The sequence below is a fragment of the Eurosta solidaginis genome, chromosome 1 (assembly GCF_040869045.1).
Source record: "Eurosta solidaginis isolate ZX-2024a chromosome 1, ASM4086904v1, whole genome shotgun sequence".
NCBI lineage: Eukaryota > Metazoa > Arthropoda > Insecta > Diptera > Tephritidae > Eurosta > Eurosta solidaginis.
The window spans coordinates 185,849,396-185,875,073 of record NC_090319.1 but is presented as its reverse complement, the minus strand read 5'-3'; the positions used below and the strand labels follow the sequence as shown (position 1 = coordinate 185,875,073).

The window sequence follows — 25,678 nt, the reverse complement described above, 5'->3', positions numbered from 1 at the left end:
TTTTTTGTGGGTTTTTCTCACAAAGTTCATTTGGTTGAATTATTATTTCATACAAGTTTCTGAACTTTCCTTTAGTTATTTTTATTAATCTTGAAAATTGTATCATAATCTCCAACTAGCTTTTCCGCAGTTAAGTTTAGCCTAATACAACTTGAAAGGCCTCCTTCGAAAGTTATTTCTCGTAGTTTAAGAGACAGTCTTAAGCTAAGTTGGAGTTTAGAGGAAGGCTTCATATTTTGTTTTGTGAAATTCAGCTTGTCGTCGATCGCTGTTCATGTGATCAGCGCTTTTGGTTTTACTCATTTGCTGATGTTTGTCTGGCAGCATTGTATTTTTGTGTTGTTATGCTCGCTGAGTCTGTGCACATAACCGGCATTTGTAGCGTGACAAGCGAAGTGGCAAGTTTCATCCAAGGAAAAAAACATGTGAGTATACGGGTTGTAGTCCGTTTTTTAGGTTATGGGATCAGCTTCCATAATATAATGATACCACTTTCTTTCCTTTTCGTTTCAGGGCATCGTTCGAACTTCGTCCCAATCTGCGCATTACTTTCTTGAATGTGCCGCGAAACTACAATCGCATAAGATTGACGGTGCGGTATTATGACGAGGGACCCTCGTGGTACACCCGTTTTTATCGGGGTTATGAGGGGGTCCTTAGGGTGCACGCAGGCTCCGCGGGCGGCCAGGAATTTGTGTGCCGAGTGTGTGGACACACGCTCAGCTGCTTTACCACATTGAAGGCCCACCTCAATCTCCACCTGGGTTTCGCACCCTATAAGTGCAGCTGCGGGAAGCGATACCCCTCGGCTTCCTCGCTGGGGTTGCATCGCCATCGAAAGCATAGCTCGCATTAAGCGGGATTACGTCGGTCTCTGCTTTTCAGTGTGTAAATATATTTTTTAAAAAATAAATTGTAATTTTTGGACGGTGAATGGACACATTTTTTTTCTTTTTTTTTTGTGTCCCGAACCATAGTGGTTGGTAGGGTGTGTCATGCACCTATCTAGCTCGCGTAGGACTTGTTTGGGTTCCAGGCTAAAAGGACTGATGAAACTTTATCGGAACTTCAAAACACAAAAACAATTTCTATCATGAAAGCGAGACCACTGTTCCCCAAAGCTTAGGGAGTTTGACATGTTTTTGTTTATGGTTGACATTTTGATTTTGCACTGACCTTTTAACAATGAAAACAATGCAAATAAATCGCGAAAATTATTTCGGTCTCGAGTGGTTCACTTTTTTTTCCACAAGAAATGTGATATTGATTGTGTTTTTATGCACCACATTGTCAAAATAAAACAAAATTTTCATTTGTCGGAAAAAAAGTAAAGTTGTTCGGGTCCTAACACTCGAGTTTGTTGGATCCCGCGGATCCGATTTGTGATCCCATGTGGTCGCGCGCAAGGTGTTTACGGCGTAAGAAAAGACAAAAGCAAATGTAATCGAGTGGCAACCTTGATTCGTTCATTCAAAATGTCATTCATTCATGGAAATGAGTATAGAAATATTTTGAATGAATTTTCGTTATGAAGAAATATATTTATATTTTGTTATATTAATTTCTTTTCTTCTCGTTTCAGGTTGCAAAATGTAAAGTTTCTTTATAAACAACTCCGCGAATAAGCGACTGGATAAATATTTCATGCTTATGGCCGTTTTCACACTGGCGAGTTAACTCAAGTTTTACTTTAACTCAGTTGCAAGAGTTAACCTACACTTCAATAAACTTCAATTTCACAGTGAAGAGTTAACTTTCCAATGAAGTCAAATAAAATCAGCTGATTTCAGTAATAAAGTATGGCAACATTATTTATTTGTGAGAAAGAAGAATAATAATCAAAACAAAATAGCAAAATGTCTGACCAGAAGCGCGCATCAAATTTTTCATCAGCAGAAATTGACAAATTATTATTAATTGTCGAAACAAAGAAATGCATTATGGAATGCAAAAAAACCGACCGCGTTAGTGTCGATATGAAGGAGAAGTGTTGGGATGAAATATCCCTTCGTTTCAATGCCGAGTTTGGTACGGGACGCTCGAAGAAAGTGCTGAAGGATAAATATAGTAATTTAAAGAAATCGTTAAAAAAAACCAAATCAGAAGTGCGAAAATCCTTATATACTACTGGTGGAGGCCCAGCATCAAGCCATACATATTCTCCATCAGATGAGCATTTAATGCGTATAGCGCACGATACGCAAACAAGCGGTAGGGGATCGCAATACGATGGCGGCCACACTATGGAAGATGGTAAGCATACTTAATATTCTATAGGATGAGCTGGTAATTATTTCTGTTTATTTTCAAACAGTTCATGCAAATAGTGGCGAAGATTTTGAAAACGAAGTAGTGACTGAGGAAGGGATAGTGGAAGTGTTAGAGGACTGCGAAGACAAGGAAGGTATTTCTAATATTAATTTCAAATTTGACGACGATGTGACTTTTAACTATGTAATTTTTCTAGATGTTAATGTAAACTGGAACAAATATACTCCTAGTATGCTTAAAAGCGCTAAAAGCGCCAAGCTGGCACCAAATTTAAGACAAAGCTCGAAGTCCAGCTGGGACGATTTGGCTGAAACCAAGAAAATACGCGCTGAAAAGGACTTGGAAATGCGTATAAAGGAACATGACATGAACGTTAGGCGGGAGGAAGAGGGACGTCCTCAACGGCTATTAGAGCATGAACAGCGAATGAGGCATGCAGAAGAAGAGCATCAAATCAGGATGAAGATTTTAAAAACTGATTTGCAAGAAAAACAACTACGTCTGCAAAGCCCAAAAAACGATTTGGAGCAGCTCTAGAGATTTTGGGAGTAGGAGGGCGTGTATGAGCGGGCACAAGAGTAGGAGTATAAGTTGGGAGTGGGAGTGGGAAGTGGTAGTGGAGTGGGGAGTGTGGGGTGGAGTGGGAATTGGGGAGTGTGGAGTGAAGTGGGAATTGGAGAGTGTGGAGTGGGGAGTAGGGAGTCTGGTGGATTGTGGGGAGTGGTAGTGGAGTGGGGAGTGGGAAGTGTGTGGCTTAGTGGGAATTGGGGAGTGTGGAGTGGAGTGGGAATTGGAGAGTGTGGGGTGGGGAGTGGAGAGTCTGGTGGATTGTGGGGAGTGGTAGTGGAGTGGGGAGTGGGAATTGGGGAGTGTGGAGTGGAGTGGGAATTGGGGAGTGTGGAGTGGAGTGGAAATTGGAGAGTGTGGAGTGGGGATTGGGGAGTCTGGTGGATTGTGGGGAGTGGTAGTGGGGTGGGGAGTGGGAATTGGGGAGTGTGGAGTGGAGTGGAAATTGGGGAGTGTGGAGTGGAGTGGAAATTGGAGAGTGGGAAGTGGAGAGTCTGGTGGATTGTGGGGAGTGGTAGTGGAGTGGGAATTGGGGAGTGTGGAGTGGAAATTGGAGAGTGTGGAGTGGGGAGTGGGGAGTCTGATGGATTGTGGGGAGTGGTAGTGGAGTGGGGAGTGGGAGTGGAGTGGGTAGTGGGAGTGTGTGTGCGAATGCGAAAAATGTATAAATATATGAAAGCCAAAGTTCGGAAGGGACAAAGACGCAAATATACAACCTTGAAAATAATTTTAAATTTGTTTTATTTAACTGAATATGTTATTTTAGAGTTTAGCTCATCAGACGACTGCTCATCTGCGTAGGAATGTATCCTTCCGGCTATTCAAATAGTTGGCGGTCCACTTCTTAAGGCGCGGGGAAGCGTTGACTCTTCTATGTGCTGGAGTAGGATGCTGTGATCTACTGTGTCAACAGTTTTGACAGGTCAAGCGCTACGATTACTGTCCTATTATGCGATTCTTGAATTAGCCCTAATGGTGCTATGCAATTTACGGAACCATGATGGCTGTTCAGCGAAAGGGGTTGTTGTTGTTCTAGCGGTACTTCGCCCCGTTCAAGCAAGACCACTACCACTGTTGTTGTTGTTGTTGTAGCAGTGCTTCGCCCCACCTAACAACCAGTGAGTAAGGAGCTGATATTAGGGCGGTATCCACTGGGGCAACAGCTGGCAGGAGGGATGTAGATGTTGATGATTTCTAGGTTTGCATCACCTAACCGGACATAGACCTTCGGTCGATGCCAGGAGCAAATATATAATATTGCACAGAGTGGTGTATGATAAACGCGAGGCCGCCTCCATTTCCGCTCATGCGATCTTTTCTGTGGACATTATACCCAGAACAGGTTTGCAGTGCAGATCTTGCTGTAAGTTTAGTCTCTTGAATCGCAGCAATGCGGATTTTGTGCCGCTTCATGAAATTGACTATCTCCGTGATCTTACCAGTTAATCCATTACCGTTTAACTGCAGAATTCTGAAGTACAGCGGGGGAGACGTCGCCACTCTGGGAGTAAGTGACGGGTGACTACGCCTGGGTTGAGGAATGCCTGCACGCAACTGCTGTCTTGGCCCTGGGACTGGGCGTCCTTGGGCAAGTATTGGGGTACCCGCTAGATTGGGGTTTGCGACCTGGGCGCTTAGGCGTAGACTACCGGACGCCCTTGGGCGTGAACAGCAAGGAGCCACAAAAGATTTATAAAAGTTACGTGGACGTCGGGTTTTGGGGTCAAGCCCAGAACAACCTGTCCGATGCAACCATCCCTTACACGAGACACACTTAACAGAGTATGACCGTCCTAAAAAGATTCTTTTCCGGCAGATGCAGCAAAACCATTTCTCAGGACCGGGGTCAGGAGACGGACCCGGATTGGATTCGATACCTTCCCGGAGCAAGAGAATATGGAGCAGTCCCGCTGCAAGGAGCTGCTGGGAGGATGACAATTTGTGGGTGGGACGCAACAAATTAAGTGGGGTTACACTGAAATGACAGTCCTTGGTCGGAAAAAATTCCGAGTCGTTCCGGTACATAGAACCGACTGCCACTACCACTCATAGGTTGTCATCGAAATCATCTAACGGGAGTCGTAAGGAAACAGCTGCTTCGAAAGGGTTGGACCATACAATGTGCCGTTAGATCTGTTGGCTCCACACCACAGTTAAAAAGATGGTTTGTGTCATGTGGAGACCCATCGCAGGCTGATTGATTCTGGATAAGTATGAGTTTGCTCTACTACAGTATGTATGTACAAGTCATTATTTACAATAAGTTCGAAAAATGCTGATCAATTAAAGTAAGTCTCATATGATTATTTCGGCTAATGCTTGGTAAATGATTGTAAGCTGGAAATTCTAGGCTGCTTCTTATCATGTCTTCAACGCCTGGCGACAAAGGTGGAGGCTCCCAATCTCTATTCAAACAGCAAATATTGTGCAAAACTGGAGTGGCGACAACAATACTCTCAACTTTTGCTATATTTATTCGCAACCCTAGTGATACTACTGGAAATCTACGTTTCCATACGCCATACGACCGCTCAACGCAGTTTCTTGTTCTAACTAAGGACTCGTTATAAAAATTTTCTTCTGGACTATTGCATTGTGACAAAGGTGTTAATACCCAATTTGTATTTTGATAACCACTATCAGCTACAACGATTCCATTTTGGAACTCCCCATTTTCAAGACGTGCGCATATACGAGAATTTCGAAAAATAGTTGCATCATGTGCGGATCCTGGCCACCGCGCTACAATATCCAATATCTTGAGAGTGCTATCACAAAGGGTTTGAACATTGAAAGAAAACCACCCTTTTCGATTCCGATAAAGTTCAGCCTCATCTCCTCCTGTAATAATACATTTCCAATAACTAATGAAGGAAACAATTTTCGAGTTAGTTTACCAGGTGAACTAATTTTTATATGAGTACAGTCCATAGCAGCTATAACCCGGGGGAATTTAGCTATCATATAAAACTGCTTTTGAATACTTCGAAGTTCTTCATCAGAGGGAAAACAGATGATTTCTTTGGCAAGTAGCGCTAAGTTGTGGGAGACAACTGTAACTACGCGCGAAGTTGTTGTTGTAGATACTCCACATAGATTGCCTACTGTTTGCAGAAAACTTCCAGTTGCATAAAAGCGAAGAGTAACTAGCAGCATTGTTTCAGCGGTTAAGGCACTATTCCTACGATTTAGAAAAATTACAGTGATTTCTGCAATGCTACCAAAGTAGCTGCTTACCATTTCGTTTTGTGTTCCAGTTTATCCTTAATTTTAGCTAATACAGCCCAAGCTACTTCTTTAGTCAATCTAAACCGATCACGAAAATCCTTCTCATCATAGTTTGAGAACACAGTTCTTTCGCGAATAGTTTTGCTCCTACGGACAATTATTCTTCTAGCAACACTATGATCTTCTGCATCGTTCATATCCTGCAATTCCTGATAGTCAAAACGGTCCATTTTATTCCGGGCAACGTAAAATAAAATTTTCATTTAAAATTTCTATTTTAAAGTCAACGTCAAATTAATAAATAAATAAATATATATTTCAAAGTCAATCAGCTGATTTCTAACTAGAGTTTAACTCGCCAACATTGGGCAGTAAACTTTTAGTTAACTCGCTACAGTGAAATTGAGAATCAATAGTTAACTGTGGAATGTAAGTTAACTTGCCACTGTGAAAATAGCCCTTAATCAGTTCATGTACACAATTTGGACTATATTGGCATCCTATTGCCAAATAGCTGTGTGACGTCAAAACTATAAGCTCTATCCGCTCGGCATGGATGCATCGCCAGAGATTTATATACAAGAAAAATTGAAGAATGGTCCATCGCGCATTTGGAATGCTATTTTTACGAAAATTTACATTTTCATGCAAAGCACAAAGCTGAAAAAACTGAAATACGATCAATACATACCAGGGAGCAATCAGAAAAACTAATTGAAACGATGCGAAGGCAAAGACAGGCATTCTCCGAACGCTATCACATTGCCTGCCTGGAGGAGAACTGCCTTTTCGATTCAACCCTACATGGGCTTTAGCACCTTGAGTGGCGGATGGCAATGATTTTGTCTTTTGGCGTACCTTTTTACACGGGTATTAGCGGGTAAGGTTGGAACATTTAATGCATGAAGTGAGTATGTAAGATTGGGTGTGATACATTTACGCCATTTTGTGATGGTGCCAGGTGCTTGAACTTGTTTAGGTGTCATTTTATTTTTATTATTTTGAGTGGAGGTCTGTAGTGGGTATGGTGTCAGAGAAGGCACATCTGGTATATTAAAATCCCTCCCTGATTCCCCAAAGGCAACAGCACCACCACCAGCATTAGCTCTCCTGAATTTATCAATATCCGCCGGTTCGTGCAGTTTTTGTTAGTGGTGTATCTAAGCCCTGACCTTTTATCTTCATCGGTTGCTGCTGTAGTGACGAGGACTGGTAATAAACGTCATCAATGTTGCATTGAAGAAAAATTGCGATAAATTGAGACGGTTTTTGTGTTATTTGTAAATTTTGATTATTTGTGAGGAAATAATGGTTTCAAAATGCAGACCGCTTTGGGTTTTCCATGCACCCAGTGCACACGCCCCCAAATATTGAGAACCCTTTATACGCACATCTCTCTTCGATTGAGCTAGAGCGCTGTGAATGATCTCTTCCGCCTCGCCTGTCAGTCTGTTCGGAATTGCTTGCATTAACCGAAGCATCAGCAGCAGTACTAGCATCACTATGCAACAAAACAGCGCCTCCTATTCCACATCTTCATCTAGTCCCCAAGGTTCGATGTTGAGTTTGGCGCCGATCCAGCAAGTGGTGCATTCTTCCAAACCGATGGACGTAAATATGATGACCTCAAGCAAATGTTAGACAGCAATTTCTGTGGCAGATCGCCCTTCTGCGGTAGGCTTTTATGATGTCCTCGTTATGGGATAACGAGTGAATGGGATGGTTTCTGGTGTCCTCGCTTGGGGCGAGCGAGTGAATTTGGGGATTTTCTGGTGTCCTCGCTCTGAGTGAGCGAGTGAATTGTGGGGTTTTCTGTTCAGGGGGCCCCCGGTTAGTATTGTTAAAGAACATAGAAAAAAATGTTTTTTGTTTGCGAGCTTTTGGTAAGCTCTGCCGCGTCTTCGTGCATCTTGCTCCCTTTCCCCATTGCCCACCAGTAGACAGGTTTAGGATTCCCCCCGGTAGACTCGGCACGAGGCCGGGGGTAGATAATAAAAGAAAGAGTATGTAGGATCGCCCACCGGTAGACTGATTATAATTAGGGCCTCGGGAGAGACACAAGCTTAGGGATAGCTGGGCAACACGGCGCGTGGTTGAACGCGTCTTTATGTCCCGCGCTCCCTTCCCCCATTGCCATCGCGTAGTACGTTTTAGGATGCCCCTCCGGTAGACTCGCAACATAACGAGACCGGGGGGTTGATTATAATATATGGCTCGGGAGAAACGCAGGCTTAAGGATAGAGAGATACGAAGAAGCGGGTTCCTTAATAGGCTTTCTATGCTATCACCAACCGTAGGCCTCTGATTTTAGGTAGTCGGGGGAAATAGAATTTTGGTTTTTGGGATTTTGTAAGGCGGAATTTGGCCCCTTACCTTTCATCCTCTTTGTCGTGGGACGGAAGGAGTACCAATTTCCTAATTGGTCTAGTGGTTTGTCCCCTTGCCGTATCCAGTTCGACGACTCGAACTCGGTTATCGGGGCCATAGTGAAGATTGGCTATCCGCCCTACTCTCCATTCGTTGGGGGGTATATTATCTTCCTTAATGACGACTAGGTTCCCCGGTTTGAGATTTGATTGTGGATGCTTCCACTTAACGCGCTTTTGCAATTCGGTGAGATTCTCAGTCTTCCACCGTTTGCAGAAGGTTTGATGCAGCGCCTTAAGTTTCTCCCATCGATTGACGAGTGAAGCGCGATTCTCGCTGACGTCGATCTCGGGTGGTGCTAGTAGGTGCCCTCCAACGAGGAAATGTCCTGGCGTAAGTGGCTTCAAGTTAGACGGCTCGTTGGAGGAGGGGCTTAACGGTCGAGAATTGAGACAGGACTCGATTCGACAAAGTAGGGTTCTGAACTCTTCAAGGGTAAATTTGTGATCCAAAGCGATCTTTTTGAAGTGGTTCTTGAAGCTTTTGACCCCTGCCTCCCATAGTTCACCCATGTGAGGAGCTCCTGGTGGTATGAAATGCCATGTCAGGTTTTGGTGAGTGTACTTGGATAGAGTTTGGTTGCGAGCGTCCGCCAGGAAAGCTTTGAGTTCCGAGCGGAGAGCTCTGGAGGCTCCGACAAAGTTGGTTCCGTTGTCGGAGTAGATGTTCTTTGGACATCCTCGCCGAGCAACAAACCTATCGAAAGCTTCCAGGAATGCGGCAGTGCTGAGGTCACTATTGGCTTCCAGATGAATCGCTCGTGTGGAAAAACACACGAAAAGGCAGACATAGCCTTTGGATAGTCGACACCCTCTACCGCGGTAACTTTTGATGTCGAAGGGTCCAGCGAAGTCGACTCCAGTATTCGTGAATGCACGGCTGAAGGTCGTGCGTTCGCGAGGGAGAATATCCATAAGTTGGGTCTGAGCACGCTTTCGGTGTATAGTGCAAACTTTGCAATTATGAATGGTTGCCCTAATCATGGTTTTGATGTTAGGTATCCAGTATTGGGTGCGTATCAGACGTAACATGAGTTAGGACTATCAGACGGGATAACCGGCAGTTGTATGGGAGGAGGATTGGGTGGCGTTCATTAATTGACGCCCCGAGTCGCCCTCCTACCCGAATGATGCCATCTTGGTCTAAGTAGGGATTAAGTGAGAGTATTTCGCTTTTCCCTGAAATTGGTTTTCCGGCCTTTAGATCATTATATTCGGAATGTTGTTTCTGATAGATTTTAATGACAAGTTGAGTTACCGATTTGATCTCATCAGGGGAGATTAAAGGAGACTTGACCTGAAATGATTTTTTTGTTTTGGGGTGAGTCCTTCGGTGGAACCTCATAACGTATGAGAGCACCCGTAAAGCCCTAGGTAGGTCTGAAAAGCGTTGGAGAACATCGGTAGTATTCACTGTTGTTGTTGCGCAGGTCTTCACCCTCTTTTCTTCTACGGAGGTGATGTAGTCACTTTCTTGTGCTGGCCATTGGGATGTGTCTTCTTTCAGCCACGAAGGTCCCTGCCCCCACAACGAATTGTTGACCAATTCAGACGCAGGTAATCCTCTGCTACCCAAATCTGCTGGGTTTGATTCTGAATTTACGTGCAACCAGTCCTTATTTCCGACCATGTTGATGATCTTGGTGATCCGATGTGCGACGAAAGTGGACCAGGAACAAGGCGGTTTCCTTATCCATGCGAGGACGATAGTTGAATCCGTCCAAAGGTGCAAATTCACTGGTCCCAACTTGAGGTTTCTGAAAATTGATTCGGAGATTTCCGCTAACAGCACGGCTCCGCAAAGTTCCAATCGTGGAAGAGAAAGAGTTTTCACTGGGGCTACTCGGGTTTTGGCTAGAAGCAGGTTTGTCCAGATGTCATTATCCGTTTTCACGCGCATGTAAACGGCTGCTGCATAAGCCTTCTCGGATGCGTCACAAAATCCATGGATCTCGATGTTGGTTCCTGGTGAATAATTGACCCATCCAGGTATCCTGATTTTATCGATTTCATGGTATTGGTCGGTGAAGGTTTTCCATCGCTCCAGCGTACTGGTAGATACTGGTTGGTCCCAAGCGGTGCCTTCCAACCAAATGCTCTGCATGAGTATTTTTGCCACAATGACCATTGGTGCCAGCCATCCTAATGGATCAAAAAGTTTGGCGATTGCTGATAGTATCGCTCTCTTTGTAATGTTTTCCGGGTTGTCCACCGTCCCTGCTTTAAAATAGAATGAATCGGAGAGGGCATTCCATCGAATTCCTAATGCTTTTACTGAACTAGTATCTTCGAAGGCCAGGAAGTTTTCACTGAGGAAGTCTGCTTTGGGGATGCCCCTTAGAATGTCCATTTGCGAAGTGGAAAGCCCGCGGAGTGTAGGACTTGACGAATTTCATCTCTGGTTTTAATGGTCGATGTGATCGTATATCCACCCGCTAACACGTCATCTACATACATGTATTCTCGCAGTATGCTAGCCGCTGTAGGGTGTGAATTTGATACGTCGTCTGCCAGCTGTAGGAGCGTTCTTATCGCGAGATATGGAGCGCAGTTCACTCCGAAGGTAACCGTCTTTAATTCGTAGAGACTAATAGGGTCGTTCGGGGAAGTGCGATACACAATGCGTTGAAATTTGGTGTGATTTTCGTTCACCCAAATTTGTGGATACCCCTTTTCGAAATCGCTATTGAAGACGAAACGGTATAGTCTCCATCGTAAGACTAGTGTGGGTAATTCGGCTTGTAGAACTGGACCTGGGAGTATAATATTATTTAGGCTCTTCCCGTTGTCCGTAGGGCTCGAGGCATTGAATACTACGCGTACCTTTGTAGTGGTACTTTCCGCTTTAATAACGGCGTGGTGGGGCAGGAAGTACTGATCCGAATCGTCGGATGGGATATTCTTTTTCAATTTTCTCATATGTCCGAGCGTTTCATATTCTGACAACACTCGAACATATTCTTTACCTAAATCTGGGTTTTTTATTAGTCGCCCCTCATTCCGGAAAAATTGAGAGCATGCGCGTTTCAGGGACAGTCCTAAATTAATATTATTAAGGTAATCCTGCCTGAATGGTAATGATACGGTGTATCTTCCATCTTCATTTCGTTTCGTTGTTTCCTTAAATAATTGTTCGCAGTACCTTTCCTCTTCATTTATATTTTATTTTTGGGTAGATTTTCTACCTCCCAGAAAGCTTTTAATTGATTGTCTAACGCAACTTCGTTGTAGAAAGACATGGTGCTCTTCGTTGGATTCGGTGCTTCTATTCGACTGGTTAGTGTGTTTAGTACATCCTTTTTTATACCGTTCATTATAATTTGGGGATATATGTCTCCGCCAAGTATGAGGTCTACATCTTCGTTGACGTAGAACCTCTTGTCTGACAAAACCAAGTCTGGGAATGCCTGCATAGTCATTGCGTTGATATGGCAGGATGGAAGATTCCCAGTGAGTTTCGCTAGAACTAGAACGGGTGTAGTCAGGTTGAAGCAGGGATCCACTGGTGAACGTAATACGATGTTGGATGCTTCTTTCATCTAAGCTGACACTGCATTTGTGATGGTTGAAACCTGGGCATGCATTTTCCTCGCTGACAAATTGATTCTGCGTTTCAATCTATCAGTTATAAAGGAACATTCAGACCCAGAATCAATTAAGGCCCGCGCGGAGAAATTTGTACCATTATGGTGAATGTGTACGCGAGCAGTTCCTAATAGTACACCTGTGCTGGAATTGGCTTGGCAGGATTTGACATTCTGATTCGTAGAGGAAGGTGGTTGTCCCGACTCCTGTCTTTCCCGTGCCTGTGCCGAAGTTGATGGGGTATTATCCGCATCTTTGAAAGGGTTGCGCACCGCCGGTTGCTGAAGTGTGTCCGCATGCAAGAGCGTGTGATGAAGAGAGTGGCATTTGGAACAGTTGTACGAACTGGTGCACCTCGTCACTGTGTGTCCTGGGGATAAACAGTTCAGGCAGCCATTTGTGGATTTAACGAATTTAATCCTTTCTCCCGGGGTTAAATCGCAAAAACGTGAACAGTTGCGTAATCTGTGCTCCGTAGATTTGCACATTTTATACATTAATTTTGTTGTTTGCTTGGATAATTTTGTTTGAAAAAGCACCAAGTATTTTCGTATTGGTTTCTGTCGATTGTCGCGACGCGTTTGATTTCTACACTTTCAAAGTGGCATTCCCTGTAAAACCAGACACGGTTTCAAGTGTCTGAAAACGATTTGACATGAATTTGTCCATATCCTCCCACTTGGATATGTCCGTTTTGTGGTCAATGCTCTGCTCCCATAGAGCCAACGTATTTTCAAGTAATTTTGTCGAACATAAATAAGTAATAATCGCATCCCAATTTGAAACATCAATCTCTCACATAGGTTTTTCCAGGCTGTTTCGAAGCGTTCATTTATCAAAGGACATTTCTTGACAATGTCTTTAGCCTCACCTTGGGTTTTTTGGTTAAGGTGGAACAACTTTTCTACCGGGCTTAAGCGACTGTTATTTTTATAGATGGCCGTGAACAGGTCACGAAACGTTGGCCAAGATAGGTAGTCGCTCTTGAATACCTCAGTATCGCAAGCTGGCAGGCGGATACTGTGTTCACACGCACGCTCTCCTTCAGGTCGAACCTGACTATCCCTTTCCTGCTTCAATTTGGCTTGAAGTTCAGCCATGTTCGACATGCATCGCAAGAATACGGCATATGCCGCTTTATGCTTGATCTTGACCGCTGCAATTTTCTTTGCGTCCAGCATGTCAGAGCCAAGCAACTCCTCTGGGGCGTTCTCTGCTTTTTCCCACTTAGCTTGCGACTCTTTTTGCTGTATTGCCAGAGTGTGTGCAGTGTGCAGAGCCGCATTGATATCATTAAAATCGGCCTCGAATTCAATTATTCGATCGGCCAATCTAATGTAAGAATCCATGTTCATGGTTGGAAGGTGGAGAGCAAATTAACCAAGGTATATAAAACTTTGAAAACCTGAGCGAATCACCCAACCAACAACTATTAAAATTACGCAAAATTGATTTAATTCTCTTAATTTGTTTATTTTTGTCTGACTTTGCAGATTATTTGTGCCTTAAAACAGGGAGCAGGGGGAATCTACACCAATGTGTATTGTGCGAAATAAAGGGGGTCACTCGCCACTTCAATCGTCAATTTTATTATAGAAAATAAGTGCACGCGTTGATATAAAAACTCGACGAAAAGCGTAAAAACTCAGTGAAAACTGTTGTAAAAAAACTGTGTCGATTGAATTAGTGAAAATTAAAGTGCTTGAAAAAAATGAAAATTGCCACAGCCGTATGGCTTGAGATTTTGATACGAATGTGAGGTTATGTGCACCTCTTCCTTGTGCTGTGTCCGGAGGGCCTTACCGCAGGTGGGGGGACAGATCAGATAGTCACAAGGAATCTTAAACGACGTTAATGCAACGCGTTTGCACTTATTTCCTTTTTGGCACTACACAGTTTTTCCACACTTTTCGCGGTTAATTACAATCACGTAAGGCACTTTCGATCGATTTTTCGCACTTTTTATTTATTATTTTAACCAAAAAAAATGTGGCAAGAAATATATCACTTACTTTGAACTTTTTGGTGATTTGTATGGTGCTGATGTGCCAAGATGACTTGACGTGTTGCAATGGCTTTAGCTGGCTATCCCTTGCTCAGTGTTTTGCACGCTGGTATTAAATAATAGACTTTCCAAATTTTGTGGTATAGCTGTTGATGGGCAAATGATTTTTGGGACAACTTTTTGTGACAATTTCTTTGATTTGTGCGGTCAGCTATGATCTTTTCTTGTGGACTGTAATTTAGGTGCTGTATTTTAAATTCATGGTGATATAGGACCAAATGTTCGGCCGGGGTGCATCTAATCCTGGAGGTAGGTGGGCGCACCGGGTCGATCTCAATGAACGGGTTGGGTTTTGGAATAAAGAAGAAAAATGAAGACGAGAATTTCTCATTATAATAATGAGTTTTATTGGGTAGAAGTAAAATAAACTAGTTACAATATTACCTGAATATCTTGTTGAAAACAGTGGAGATCGCTGGCGGCAGATGTTAGGTGGTTGGCTGTTAGAATCCAAGAGAGCGGTTGTATAGCAAGCTACAACCGTTGACCCGCAAAATCCTCAGTTTTGGAGGGGAAGGCACCCACACATCAACCTCGACATGCATATGCATAAGTTCTGACAAAAAGCACACATACACGTGCATGTACATGCATGCACATGCATGAGGGTGATGGTGTGGGTGGTTATAAAATAAGTCGAGTATCGAGTATCGATTTGCAGAGTTGTATTGGGGGGATCGCAACTAGGTGCGGAAAAGTTAGGCATCCTGCCTAAACACCATTATAACATTCTAAGGCTTTCCGAATTTTGCCAATTGTTCCATTAATGTGGTCTTTTTTGACCTCCAAATCCTATCAGTAATTCTATACGCTGCTGCAAGTTTTGTTAATTTGTATATTGTGGTAACAAACGAATGTTTGTTAAAGTGAAAAATATCTATGTGAACAATTTCATTTTTATCTGTAGGGGTTTCTGTTATACTAAATTTTGGGTTTATAGGCTTCCTATCATATTTTTTCTGTTGGCACTTCTCACAGTTATTAATTATTTACTGAACGTAATCTCTAATTTTTGGATAAAAAAATTTGTCTTTCAGTGTATTATATGTTTCTCCAATGCCGCTGTGCATCGATTCATTATTGTGATACAAAGAGATTTGTCTATGCAGTTCTTCTTCCTGCAAGATATCTGTCGCTCTCTTGCACTTTAAGAATTCCAGCTTGCTATTACAGGAGAACATGGATATTAGTAACAATTGAATTTTATGATAATCCCTATCTTCAACTGTAGAAAAAATTCCATCTTTAATGTGCCCTTCTAATATTCTTTTTAATGTTACTTCATCATTCATAGGGTCAATTTCTATTATCTGTCTACCATGCATTGTTTTGACTTCAGCTGTAGGGCTATATGTCACCATGATTTGAGTCTTGTACTTATTGACAATTTCCTCCTTTATAGCAAAATGCTCTAATAATTCTTCCTCGGCCGAATGTGTCGTATCCGACATTTCCAAATTTGATTCCTTGTCATTATTTTCATTTATCTTTGGCGAATTTTCGATTCGGCTTAAAAAATCTGCTACTACATTACTCCTTCCTTTTACATATTCTATTTCGTAGTTATACTCCTGTAATTTCAAAAGCCACCTTTGGTGACGTTGCGAAAACTCTTTTCCCTTATATTTATTTTTAAGGTATACAATCGGACAGTGGTCAGTGATTACACTGGTCAACAACATTTTTGTACATGCTTTTGCACCCAGAAATAAGAATATAAACATAAAAAGTTTTTGATTTGGTTTTGTTCGAAAAAAATGAGAAAAATGAAAAACATGGAAATTCATCAAAATTTGACATAGATTTGATTTATTCTAGTATAGTAAAAATCAATTTAAGATTTATTCTTATAAATTTAGTTTTAGAATACATTTTAAATGTTTAAAAATGCTTTTTCCTGCTTTTCCTGCTATATTCGGTAACATTTTCTCTCATTAACGTCCAAATATAGTCCCCCATCATGCTTTCCGTATACTGGTCTTGGTAGCGTTTCTCAAACTCCATTATATCTTGATGGAATCGCTCCCCGTGTTCTTTTGAATAAACTCCCATATTATCTTTGAATTTATCCAGATGTAAATGTAACCAGTGCATCTTTAGCGACATTCTACATCCGATGGCGGAAAAATTCGTAATCATGCCAGTTATCAGCTCATCATAATTTTCATCTCTATGATTTCCAAGAAAGCCATGAACTACTGCCTTAAAACTGTTCCACGCTAGTTTCTCCTCATTGTTAAGTAGGTCCGGGAAAATATCGCAGTTCATACTTTTTTTTATTTGAGGGCCCACAAAGACTCCAGATTTAATTTGCGCCTCTGACAGCTTTGGAATAAAAGTCTGCAAACATTTGAAAGCTTTATACTCAATATTAAGAGCCTTCACAAATTGTTTAATAAGGCCCAATTTAATATGCAATGGCGGCATCAATATATTTTTAGGATAGACAATTGCTTCATGTTTAATATTAAATCTTCCCACTCCATACTCAGTACGTTCAGGCCAATGTTTTTGGCGATAGTGGGCGGCATCATTTCTGCTATCCCATAGGCAAAGATAACAGGAGTGTTTGGTATATCCACCTTACATTCCAGTAAAAAAACAAACCATCTTGAAGTCTCCAATAACTTCCCACTTGTATTCCGTATATTTGATTGCAGTTAATAGCATTTTAATACTGTCATAATCTTCTTTGAGATGTATGGAATGTGCCAGTGGAATAGATGGAAATTTGTTCCCATTGTGTAGTAGAACTGATTTTAGACTTTTTGTTGAGCTTTCGATAAAGAGGCGCCATTCATTTTTATTACAAGGAATAGCAATTGCTTCAAATAAACCTTTCACGTCATAGCAAAAACAGAGTCCATCTTCCTTACTGTAGAAACAAGAAAATTCTTCATGACGCTTTCTTTGCCGAGATATTCGAATATCAGAAGTAAGTAAATTTCGTTGTTTAACCCGCGATGCTAATAACTCTGCTTTGTTTTTCTCGCTCTTATTAAGTCATTGATATCTTCAGAGTTGATGAGATTTGGTATTCCTGGTTCAAATTGAGGAACAAATTCGGAATGTACGAATACAGATGAACTCGGTGTTTGAAAGCTGCCTTGAGGGAATAGTTGCTTTTCCAACAGAGGTGGCTCAGGTTCAGGATTTTGTTCCGAATGTGGTACTGGAGCGGATGTCGATGGTAGTTCCGGATATATTGTTTTCCTTAAACGTTTCCCTTTCAGTGGTTTCACTACACAAAAATAGCAATCAGTGTCATGATTACTGGTTCCCTCCAAATTCTCGGCACTGCGAGTTTCACAGCTCTTTTCTCACCCTGGTACCAAACTATAATAAAACGTAAAGCATTTCGTAACAATCTCAGTTATTATGCAATTATATATATGTAGATATATGTATAAATATATGAAACAGTTAGTACAATAAAAAAGAGAAAATAAACTTACGCTCCAGAATCCTTCTGCAAGAGTTACATGAAACATGTGGAGCCAATTTTTTGTCCTCGTTTTTAACAGGTCGGCCTAAGTAGGCTAGGTAGGTCTCGCAAATCCTTGTGTTTTTAGTTAAATCTAACTTTTTTTTGTCTTCTTTTAATACATTCGCCACATATATAGCAAAACAAATTAGCCGCTCGTTTACAACTTCTCGAAACATCATTCCTCTGTGATATGCAAAAATATAGTGTCGCCCACAATGAGTAACCCAAGAAACTACAGCTTCTTAAAAAAATGTTACTTACAAAAACGCTATCTGGTAGCTGGCATGCTCTATTGCTAGGCCTGCCAATCCGTCAGTAAAACTTTCGATGAGTTTCTTAATATGTACTTAACGAATTGCCAAATCTACCTAAAATCATGTGTATCTGGGACCTTCTATCTCCTTTTTACTGTTTCCCAGCCACATTTTTTTGTTTTTTTTTTTAAAATTAGTATGTTGTGCTTTAACTAGATCTTTTTTCGGTGCATCGATGCATCAGGTAGCTACCCGCCGCCCTCTATCGACGGAAATAGCGCGAAAGGACCTACATTAGCCTGGTGCAAAAATGCAAAATTTTCAAATCGCTATAACTCCTACAAAACCAAATATTTTTGATTCGTAATTGCATTTTTTTTATATGTCGCATTACGCTGTGCAGCATTTTCCATTTTTTAGATTTTGTTTTTCCTCAACAAACCAACAGACACAAACAACAAAACAAATATTTTGCCAACAATTGCCTTTTAATTCACTCTATTTTTCTTAAAAAAAAAAACATGGACAACACGGATTTCAATACAAATTCCTTTCAATTTCCTTTCTTCTTTTTCGTTTCTTCTTTTCCTTACAGATATTTCTTTTATTATTATTATTATTATTACATCTGTGTTTTTCTACTTCAATTTATATTTCTTTGTTTCACAATTAAAATCACTTAATAGCTTACTATTATTATTTTTTTTTATTTTTACTTTTTATTTATTATTACTACTTATTCACAAGAAAAAACAATTTTTTTTCCTGCTCACCCTGCTTAATGTCCTTCGCTGGTGCTGCTATAGATGTGATGGTTTTCTATCCTCTTTTTCTTTCTATTCCTTCCAGCTGACAAGTTAACTGATTTATAATACCTTCAATAGTTTCTTATTCCACTTTCTTAAGCTGCTTGTAGGTTTTCCGGTGCCGGATCGTATCTCGAGTCAATATTCCACCTCGCTATGCCGTTATCCCACTTCCTTATGCTGCCTTTTTATATTTATTATTTTTTTATTATTATTGAGTTGCCGCCCGAATTTTATACAATTAGAAAATTATTATTAGATTACTATTAAATTTTTCCTCGTTTAACCGGGGTTTCCTTTTTCCGGTTTCCCTTAACTTTTATACGCTTTATATTTTTTTTCCTTTATTTTTTTTTCACAATTCATCCGTTTCGCCGCGACTGCGCCAGTTACGTCTTTACGTTAGACGTTGGGCAGGGCACCACTTACGTTTCGAAACCGTGCTTAAGAGAGAAGACTTTCACTTGGCTTATTACAATATTAAACCAATTCTTTGTTCATTGAACTTTTACTAACTATCGATTAAGACCGACAGGTCGTTTTGATATCCAGGCAACAACTATCTCTTCAATATTTCTCAATCTTTTGCTTAACCTAAATACATAAGGCATCTTTCCGATGCACATACATAATTACTTATTTACTAAGCTCACTCAACAATTCACATATTAACGCAACACAGTTGCAGTCAGCATTATTATTTATTATGCTTATTGGGGTATCTCATTTCATTCAGGAATGTTTTGCATTCCCGAATGTTGACACCAATAAGTATGTCAGTTTGTATATCTGTATGCCTCTGTAGAACAACATAAGCAGAGGCATCAACTGAACTGGTTTCTATTAATGTATGTATGTTTGTACATTTTTATACTTCCAAAGTGGAACCATAAACAAAGCCCAGTTTAGCTGGTTGCAACAAAGTATCTTATTTACTTTATTTATTGTGTGGGTGGCCAGATGTGGAATGCTGAGCAAGCATTACCTAAAACAACTAAGTTCTTATTTTGGGTGAACAAGTATATTTTAAAATAGTAATATACTTGTTTTCCCTTTTTCTTCGGTATAGGGGGCATTCCACATAACTCGCGTTTCCCTGGGGAGTATGCGTTCCTCTTCCGTAAGTTTTGGGTACTGTTCTTTGAGTACTGGATTCACTGGGAAATTCCTGGTATAAAGGTCCGACGCCTCTTTGTGGAGTTCACCAAGGACCTGCTTGTTTTTTTTTTTTTTTTTTTGCTTCATACGGCTGAGTTCTCAGGTGCCGAACTTCCTCAAAATGCTTACAGAGATGACTCCTTAAGCCCCTAGGCGGTGTTGGCTCATCAATCAGATGTCTGTTGGGATGCTCAGTTTTCTGGGTATTCAACAGGAACTGTTTGGTTAGCATCTCATTTCTCTCATTGATGGGGAGTATTCTCGCCTCATTATGTAGATGGTGTTCTGGGGGCATAAGGAGACAGCCCGTTGCGATTCTGAGAGCAGTATTTTGGCCGGCCTGCAGCTTCTTCCAGTAGGTAGTTTTTAGGCTTGGCGACCATATAGGGGACGCGTAGCACGCAATCGGCTGGCCAATTGCTTAGTATGTGGTAATGAGCGTTACTTTGTCTTTTCCCCAAGTACTGCCAGCAAGGGATTTTAGGATTTTATTACGGCTCTGGATTTTCAGAACAATTGCGGCTGCGTGCTCACCAAAATGTAGATCCTGATCAAACGTCACACCCCAGATTTTGGGTTGTAGGCCAGTCGGTAGCGTAGTGCCATCGACGTGGATGTTCAAAATGGTCGACATTTGGGACGTCCATGTTGTAAATAAGGTTGCGGAGAATTTAGTCGGTGATAATGCCAGGTTCCGCGAGGCGAAAAAACTGGAGAGATCAGGGAGGTAGCCGTTTATTCTGTTGCAAAGATCATCAATCTGTGGCCATTATTGTGCAGTCATCGGCGTAGGAAACGATAGTAGCTCCTTCTGGTGGCGAAGGTAGCATAGATATGTAGAAATTAAACAAAAGTGGGGATAGGACACCACCCTGTGGCGCACCTTTTTTAATTCTTCTTGGTTTTGATGTTTTATTTCTAAATTGCACCGATGCCTGCCGACCAGATAATTTGCGGTCCACCTTTTAAGGCATGGTGGAAGGGCGTTCGCAATCTTCGGAATTTATTCAACAATTCCTCTTCTGACACCAATTGTAACAAATTTACTGCAATTCCTCTTATTTGCAATGTTCTGCTAACGTTCGAATCACTAAACTGTTGAATAAATAACGCCACTATTCCATATGCAAAATGGCCTTTATTAAAGTACTTCTCAATAACACTACTATTGCTCGCCAGATAGCGTCTTAAATCAAACTGATTGTCGCGTCTCTATTGTTGCTGGATTTTATACTCTGTGATTCATAACCTGGTATATTTTTTGTTGTATTCTTAAGCTCTCTAAAGTTAGTCGTGTTTTTTCTCTTTTTTCTATGTCTAATATTTGTCCATGGTCAAAATCTTCTGTATGGTTACTCTTTGTAAGGTGCTGTGCGAGAGCCGTTGTCATCTTCTTATTTTGCGCATCTGTTCTGTGTTAGTTTAGCCGTATACCCAGTTGGCGTTTTGTTGTGCCTATATAGTATTGATCACATTTTTCATCCACTTTGCCATTACATTTTATTTGATATACTACGTTGTTCTGTTGCTCTTTTTCAACCGGATCCTTTGTTCTTGTAAAAATATTTCTTAAAGTGAAGTTTGGCTTGTGTGCATAGTTCACATTTTTAATTTTCATTATTTTATGAAGATTTTGGTTGTCCGTTAAACCCGGGATAAATATTACTCCGATGTATTTTTTGGTGTATTTCTTCGGATTTTTGTGTTTCCTTTTTATCTTCGCGAATTTTGTTTGTGACATTTTCTATTAATTTATCAATAAGCTTATGTGGATAGCTGTTTTTGTACACAATGTTTTTAACCTTGTGTTTGTTTTCTGGCATAAAATCGTGGTCAGTGGGTAATATTGATTTCTTAATTAGGTTGTTCGCTGTGTTTAACTTTTGCTTCCACGGATGGGTCGAATGGTAATTAATTATTCTCCCCGATGCAATGGTTTTCGTGAACCATTTGGTTGTACATTTTCTATTCTTATGATTACTTTTAGATCTAGGAAGGCTATTTCATTTTCTTGTTCTATTTCCATGATAAATTTTGTTTTAGTATGCTGTGCATTCAATATTTTCAAGATTTCTTCCACGTCCTTTTTCTTTATAATGGCGAATATATCATTTACATACTTTTTTATGTATCTGATATATATGTCATGAGTTTTAAGTTCAGCTATGCTGTCGTCAAGTATTTTGTCAAGTACTATGCCAGCTATGGTTGGTGATTGGGGATTGCCCATGGGCATGCTGTATATTTGCTGATAATAAGTCGAGTTGTACATAAAATAATTATTTTCTCTCAGACGAGACTCAAGTATCTGGAAAGGTTTCTTTGAAATTTTTGTGTGTTTTTCCAACTCTGGTCACTTTTTCATCATTGTTTGTATTACTAAATATATTGGGATGTTTGTAAATAATGAAACTACATCAAAAGATATTCGTCATCTTCTATATGAATATTCTTAAGATTTTCTTTTAATTGAAATGAATTCTTGATATTATATTCTTCAGATATTATATTCTTCAGTACAACTACAATATGCTTAGATAACTTGTAGCCATTTGACTACATTTGACATCTTTCCTTTCAGATAGTTGCCAATAGAATGATTGTAACATTCAATATCAAGCACCCCACGCTTTTTACTGTGAATTAAATTATTCTGTTAATAACTTAAATTTTATTATAATTTTATTTTGAGGTGATTAATTATAAATGATTGTTTGACCTTCTACTACTCTTATATAAACTCTTTTGAATTGAAAATTATTTTCTATTTTTTAGTTCGGTTAGCTATAAAAGCGGTTTTTTTAGTTTTTTTTTAACTATTATTTATTTTTAATTTTTTAGTTTTAGCGGTCCATGGATGAATCCAACCCCACGGCACCGAAAAGAGCCAAGACGGAAGGGGCTGGACGCGGTCTTTCGCCGAAGTTGCCAAGGGTCGGCAGATCATTGGCATTATAGGCGAGAGCAGCAAAGATGGCAGGATCCCGAAACAACAATTGAAGTGGATCGAGGCCGCTACAGTGGCCGTTAAGATTAAGAAAGACAACCCTGGTCCACCGCCATCTTACACCGATCAGGGTAGTTCCAGGGCAATGTCAAGCTAATTGCCTGTGACAACACCACGGTGATACGGGTGGTATATCAAGGTAGTGGAGGCGCGTGTTATCCCCTCACGACGAAGGGCTAGAGCCTGGGTTCCAGTGACGGACCAGCAACGGACTCAGCTGATATCCTGGAGCTGCTCCAGGAGTACAACCCGCCACAGGTTTGGAAGTCAACCCGGATAAAAGCCAGGTTGTCCTCTTCACGAGGAGGTACAAAGTACCAAATCTTACACCGCCAAGAACGTTCTTAGCGTTTAGCAATCAAGTCAAGTATTGTATTTGGGAGTCATTCTGGATAGGAAGCTATTATGGAGTGACCATATAGTGGACCGATCCAAGAAGGCAGCAGCAGAGCTGTTCACCTGCAAGAGGGCAATAGGCACCTCCTGGGGATTCTCCTCTAAGGTGACCTACTGGATTTACACAGCCATTGTGCGCCAGATTCTTCTTTATGGTACCTTGGTCTGGTGGCCTGCACTATCTAAAAGTACCTATCTTAAAATATTTCAAAAGGTGCAACGGAGTTCGGAGCTCTGCATTACCGTGGATTTTGGCTCTACTCCAGATTCGGTTACATGTATGTATGAATACATAGATACATAGATAGATACACGGAAAGCTATTAAAAGCGTGTTAAAAAGGGCTCCAGTATGCTCTTTCGTAGATGTGCCATGCATCCCCTTCTATCATTAATAAAGGAATGCGTTCTTCGCATTATGTGCAAGGTTTCAAATATATGGCCATTTGGAGTGGTTATAAGTTCAATTGCTCTTATGTCCGTTAACCTTATGTCACCACACCATTTCATTAATGCATTGTCATCGAGCCCTGATACGTGTGCAAAGTATCAATCAAACTTATACATTCAAAGTGATAATAACGCCAATTCACCTTATGGCCGTTGACCTTATGTCAAGCATCGCATTAATGCATTGTAATCGAGCCTTGATACGTGTGCAAAGTTTCAATCAAACTTATGGCCATTCAAAGTGGTAATAAGGCAAATTGACCTTATGTCACCGCACCATCACATTAATGCATTGTCATCGAGCCTTGATACTTGTGCAAAATTTCAATCAAACGTATGGTCATTCAAAGTGGTAATAAGGCCAATTGACCTTACGGCTGTTGACCTTATGTCACCACACCCTCACATTAATGCAGTGTCATCGAGCCTTGATACGTGTGCAAAGTTTCAATCAAACTTATGGCCACTCGAAGTGGTAATAAGGCCAATTGACCTTATGGCCGTTGACCTTATGTCACCGCACCATCACATTAATGCATTGTCATAGAGCCTTGATACGGGTGCAAAGTTTCAATCAAACTTATGGCCATTCAAAATGGTAATAAGGCCAATTGACCTTATGGCCGTTGGCCTTATGTCACCACACCATCACATTAATGCATTTTCATCGAGCCTTGATACGTGTACAAAGTCTCAATCAAACTCATGGCCATTCAAAGTGACCATTGAATTGACCTTATGGCCGTTGGCCTTATGTCACCGCACCATCACATTAATGCATTGTCATCGAGCCTCGATACGTGTGCAAAGTTGAAATCAAACTTATTGCCATTCAGAGTGATAATAAGGCCAATTGACCTTATGTCACCACACCACCACATTAATTCATTGTCATCGGTCCTTGATACGTATGCAAAGTTTCAAATTAATCAGACTTCTAGAAACCGGTGAAAATTAAGCTCAAAGATTCCGTTACATACAGGCCAAGCTAATAAAAGCGTGTTAAAAATACACCAGGTTATGAATTTCATAGAGGACGCTAACAATATAAGCAACATTTATACCGCAGTTGTACAAAGAGTGAAGAGACAATCATAAATCAGTGCTAGTTAATAATATGTAAATATGTGTGTTTGTATTTATACTGTGATATTATAATTAGTTAAATAATCAATGTAAGCAATAATTGTTAAGATTGAATTTTCATGTTTATTGTTGGAAAAAGTAGTTAATTTTTATATATTTGATATATTTTCAAATAAAACAGCTTTCTGAGGATGACGCAGTAAGCGTCGAAACGCGTCAAAGTAACACAAAAACAACAAAGTGCACTTAATTAAAACGACCATAAAAGCTCTACCCAGCAAACCATATAGTTTCAAATTGGTCTAAATAAAAATCGTAAAAGAAGAATTAATTGAACGAGTGTTTCCAAATATTGTTCAAAATTACATGAATCACGATTGGATGAGAGAACGCGCAATACTGGCACAAAAAAATGTAAAAGTCAATGAAATCAATCATCACATTCTGAAAAAATTACCAGGTGTGGTGACAACATACAAGTCAGTGGATAGCGCAATGAATCAGATGACGCAGTGAATCCAGTTGAATCTGGTATGCCTCGACATTGTTTAAATTTGAAGGGCGGCCCATCATTATTTTATTACGGAATTTAAATGCACCAAAATTGTGTAATGGAAAAAGACTGAATGTAAAACAGTTGATGACGAATTTAATTTAAGCAACAATACTGACCGGCAAAGCGAAAGGTGAAATTGTGCTTATACCTCGAATCCCACTGATACCAAGAGACATGCCATTTGAACTCAAGCGTTTGCAATTTCCAGTGCGCCTGTCATTTGCTATGTCAGTAACAAGGCGCAAGGATAAACGCTTCGAGTAGCGGATTGAATTTGGAGGAACCGTGCTTTTCGCACGGACAGCTATACGTTGCCTGTTCCAGAGTAGGCATTCCA

The 25,678-nt window shown here is 40.7% G+C and overlaps 1 protein-coding gene and 1 long non-coding RNA gene across 2 annotated transcripts in view; one reads left to right on the top strand and one right to left on the bottom strand.

Moving 5' to 3' along the window:
- Window positions 1–25,678, bottom strand: part of LOC137240166 (uncharacterized) — a 65,296-nt gene that overhangs the window by 27,110 nt on the left and 12,508 nt on the right. The gene's annotated exons all lie outside the window — the stretch shown is intronic.
- On the top strand, window positions 1,848–2,808 carry LOC137238728 (myb/SANT-like DNA-binding domain-containing protein 3). Its single transcript, XM_067763806.1, has 3 exons — window positions 1,848–2,253; window positions 2,315–2,404; window positions 2,468–2,808. Exons 1-3 carry the CDS (start codon window positions 1,857–1,859, stop codon window positions 2,806–2,808), a joined length of 828 nt encoding a protein of 275 aa, XP_067619907.1. The 5' UTR covers window positions 1,848–1,856.